General features: G+C 36.0%; 1 protein-coding gene across 1 annotated transcript; it reads right to left on the reverse strand.

Annotated features, from left to right (window-relative positions):
* Positions 1-2,613: 2,613 nt before the first annotated feature.
* LOC106343233 (UDP-glycosyltransferase 71B2-like) lies at positions 2,614-4,329 on the reverse strand. The gene has a single exon (XM_013782389.1). The coding sequence runs from the start codon at positions 4,183-4,185 to the stop codon at positions 2,722-2,724; it is 1,464 nt and encodes a 487-aa protein (XP_013637843.1). The 5' UTR covers positions 4,186-4,329; the 3' UTR covers positions 2,614-2,721.
* Between the last annotated feature and the right edge of the window lie 453 nt (positions 4,330-4,782).

The raw sequence follows: 4,782 nt of genomic DNA on the forward strand, positions 1-4,782 counted from the left end.
GGTGAACATCTTCAACTATACTTTTCACCTACAAAGAAGTTTTATAGCTCAAAGTTATATCTTCCTCTTGAATACAAAAATCTTTAGAAACCATGTTTAGCAAATCTTCATATTTAAGATCTTTTTCCAAGTGAATAAACGATGCAGTCATATTCTTATCAAAATAGAACTCCCACTAGAAAGTTTCATTTGAACTCCATTTTCCACAAACACAAAAAATTGAACCTATTTTAAACTTCCTGTTAAAAATATCAAAACCAAATATCAAAAAGATCAACCAAACTAACTGTGTATCAGAGAAATTTGAACTAAATCTTCCAAAACAATTCAAAAAGCGTGCAAGGCAATCCCTGTTTTGAATGGCTATCCTAAATTTAAAATAAACCTTCTAAAGCTAGCAAAGCAAAAAAAAACCAATACAACATAGTACGACAAAGCAAAATGCAACTGTCAGGAACATGGACTGTTGATGATATTTGTTCCAAACCAAGGATGATTGCGAGTCTAGAAGGTGAAAGGTATAAGCTTTTAACCTTGAATAGCTACACATTCTACAAGATGAAGATGATGATGATAATGAGATACAAATCAATTTATAAAATAAACCTTCAAATCAACTCGAAAAACAAATGAAAATAACATGATGAAGTCAAACTGAACCCCCAAAATCACAAAAGTTTTGATATATCATCGACATTAAACTCTTAATCGGAACAAAGCAAATTACAATTGTTAGAAATATAGATTGCTGATGATAGTTCTAATAGAATTGTGTGTATCAGAGATACTCTGCTCCAAACCTTCAATCAACTCGAAAATCAAATCAAAACAACATATCATCAAATCGAAAATACCTTGCGGAGACACAAATCGAAGATGAAGGACGACGATGGATGAGACGACGGCGGAACAAAGCAATGACGAAGGCAAAGCAGTGACGACGGAGACGACGGCGGAGCATTGACGACGGCATAGGCGATTTTCGCCGTCATCACGAAAACTCAACTTATCAAATTTTGATATCAAAATGTTTGTTTTTAAGTTATAATATAATTACGGTATTAAAAAAAAAGGGCAATATGGTCATTACCCTATATTAAATGAAACAACTTTGTGACTTTGGATCTTAGGGTCTAGATTAGGAAGAAAAAGTTGCTATATGGCTATCTAAGGCCATTTCTCTAATTGCTTATTCTATATTAAAAAATAAACATGTCCGCACCATTTTTTCCTTGTTTGGTTACTTATTTATTTTATTTTTAGAAAGGTTTAATCGGTTACTTATTTAATCAACTTATTTTACAAAATAAATTTGTATTTCCAATTTCAAAAGCCAACTATATTTGCTTACCATATTAACATATATATCTAGTTGACAAAAATACATTAGCATATCTAATAGATTTAACCCAGAGTGATACATTTTTCTTGTACATGTGTATAGAAGGTTTTAACTCTAGATTTTAATATAAATTTATGTCTATATACGAAGAATTATATATATATAATATTTTGTAAGCTAATGATAATATTTATTTATATAAAAAGATTACAATGTTGAGAAAATTTATTATATACAATAATACAACAGCAACAATGTAGTAAATTAAGAATGTTACAATTTTTATTGTTAATTCTCTAAGAAATATTTTTAGAAGTAAACTTAGAAATATGTATATTAAATTATATATTAATAATTTTAATAAAATTTTAAATTAAATATTTTTGCTCCCTTTCAAATTATTTAGATCCGCCATTGCGTACATTCTTACCCTTGAAATTCAGTAGAAAAAATTATTTTTTAAAACCCAGTGAGCTAGTACAGGTGATAAGTATTACAACCTAGGTTATACATGTCATATTATTAAAGGTTTGTACTATATATGTATATCTTGTCTTCGTTATATATGACTTCAAAAGCCTACTAACCTTTTCCATCAAAAGCTCATGGCTGTTTTATTTTCAACAGATACAATTCATTTAATACAGTTTAGAAAACCAAATTGTGTTAAAAAACTTTTTTGTTTGATTTAAAATCTCAACTGCAAAAAATATTTAAGAGGAAAATAGATAAGTAATATCTTTCCTTGCAAACTCATTTAAATGCAATAAAAAACTGACTAATCCACTAATGTAGCCGTCATCTTTACAAATTTAAAGCATTCATGTGTCAAATTAGTGAATGCTTCATCCTTTTGTATCTAAGGGTCATGGCCGGTCTTAGTCGAAGGGGACTATAAGTTTGACGTATGTTGGCCCATTCGTGTACCGAAGTAAGACGACATGTAGTAACAGGTAAGCATAAAAATACGGATCTAAAAAAACTGAATACTATCTATATAACCACTAATCAGTGGACATCTTTAACATAACATGTATATGCAACATTTCTGTAATACATAACATTACTAAAACAATCTAATACAGTATTAATATTCAGTCATTTTCAAATCTCATTTATTTTAATAGTCGAAATGAAAAAAAACGTCACACAAGATCTTTTTTTTGAAAGAAATGTCACACAAAAAAAACGTCACACAGTTGCAAAAAAAAAAAAAAAAAATGGAAAAAAAAACTATTAAGAGATATTACAAACCATCGTCACATAAGATCTTTTTTTTTTTGGTCAAACGTCACATAAGATCTTAACCAACGAAATGGGTAAACAAATGATAGCCATAGATAGAGTCATGAAAGATTCTCTTAACACTTGGCGAACATTCAAGAGATATTCGTAGTGACGTCTTCAATGAACTTTAGAAGAGCAGCGTGAGAAGACCCACCTTCCATTAACGCCACGTGGCTCTTTTCACTGATCTCCTTCACTCTATCCCTCACGTTATCCTGCTCCATCAAACACCGGATCCCCCTCTCTATCTCCTCCGCCGTCATTAACTCCGACTCCTCCGCCATAATATCGGCCCGGAAAGAGTTCCGGATCTCCACCGCTAGCCCTAGCTCCTCCACCAACTCAAATGCATTAATCTGTTGCTCAGCATAAAGAGGCCACGTGGCCATTGGAACACCGAACCAGAGACTCTCAAGTGTTGAGTTCCATCCACAGTGCGACACAAATCCTCTGACCGCAGGGTTTTCTAGTATGGCGTTCTGTGGAGCCCAACCGATAATCTTCCCTATCTTCGCCGTCCGGTCTAAGAACCCCTCCGGGAGGATCTCTTCAAGGTTTGTAAAGTCTCCGGGATGTCCCATCGTTCCCTTAGGCAGGGCACGGCGAAGAGACCAAAGGAAACGATGACCACTTCGCTCAAGGGCTATAGCTATTTCCTTTGCTTGGTCCTCACGGAACCCTCCCATGCTCCCAAAACAGAGGAACACAACAGACTCACGAGGCTGCTCGTCCAACCAGCTTAGGATCTCTGTCTGCTTGTCGTCGGTTGAATCCGGACCTTTGGTTTTGAGATTCAAAACCGGTCCAACGGGATACACCGTGGGAAGATTATTATCTCCGCCGGAGAAAAACTTCATAGCATGAGGCTCCAGCTCAGCAAAGGTATTTACCAAAATACCCTTGGTTTCTCTGAATCTTCTCACTTGGCCAAACACAATCGGTAACCAGTACTTGTTTAACATCACAGATGGGAAACACTTAACCGGTAAAGGACGAGACAAACACGGAACCTCCAACTCGGTTATGTCCGAATCCTTCAAGTCGCTGACGTCATATTTCTCAACGTCATAAAGATACTGAGCGTGGAATTGTGTCCCTAGAAACGTGGCGTTTGAGGTGTAAAACAGGTAACTCGGTACGTTAAACTCGTTGGCCACATCAATCATCTCCGTGCAGAACATGTCCACCACGAAACCAGCAAGCCGTGACGGCGGTGACGACTCGGGTTGTGCTGGGTCAGTGATGAGTTTCTCAACGGCGGCCTTCACCTGTGGCTTGAAGCTATCGATGAAAGCGAGGAAATTGGGTTTAGGGCCATCGGAGTTTGGTTCATCGGCGACGGAGAGAACGTTGTAGTGGAGGCGGTCTTCAGATGCGGTGGAGAGAGAAGCGATGTAGGAGCTAGAGCTTCCGGTACTGAATCCAACCATTTGAGGGATGATAAGGATGGTGACGGAGACACGGTCATCACGCTCGACAAGAAGCTTAGCAACTTCCACTAGTGGTTTGATGTGGCCGTCACCAGGTGATGGTATGAAAACAAGCTCTAGTTGCATTTTTTTCTAAGATTGATCTCTTTTTGTCAATTGATTTTCTTAACAGAAAAAAATGGCAAAGTAGGTTTTGCTATTGAACCCCTTAAAGATGAAGCGATATATAATAAAGTCTTGTGTCTTATGCATACAAAACAAGTGGAGGATAGACAGTGCGATAATCTTCGATGTTCTTTTAAATAATTGATGCTTAAATGGTCAGTCAAACTAGTATACCACCCACTTAAGTAGTTTTTGTTTCTGTCCACAAAAGAGAAGTTTTTTTTGGCCAAAGATCTTTATTGGTAAAACGCTTCAAACAAGTAATTCAAAATTTTAATATTATGAGATTTTAGTTTATATAATTAAATTTTAATTAATGTCAAAACAAATTAAATTATAAGCAAGCACGTCCGTTTAATAGGCATGGGACTTTTATCCGAGATCCGGATTCGATCCGGATCCGATCCGAAAATCCGGATATCCGGAGAGGCCGAATTCAGATCCGAATAGTAAAATGTTGGATCCGTCAAAGCCGGATCCGGATCCGGATAGCTTAATTTTTTAGTCCGGATATCCGGATCCGTAAGTTTTATTAATAACTATTTCAAAAATAGTAAT

Source organism: Brassica oleracea, chromosome C5 (genome assembly GCF_000695525.1).
Source record: "Brassica oleracea var. oleracea cultivar TO1000 chromosome C5, BOL, whole genome shotgun sequence".
NCBI classification, from domain to species: Eukaryota; Viridiplantae; Streptophyta; class Magnoliopsida; order Brassicales; family Brassicaceae; genus Brassica; species Brassica oleracea.

Excerpts from the sequence above, each read along its gene's own strand:
- LOC106343233 (XM_013782389.1), bottom strand. The coding sequence starts at position 4,185 with ATGCAACTAGAGCTTGTTTTCATACCATCACCTGGTGACGGCCACATC.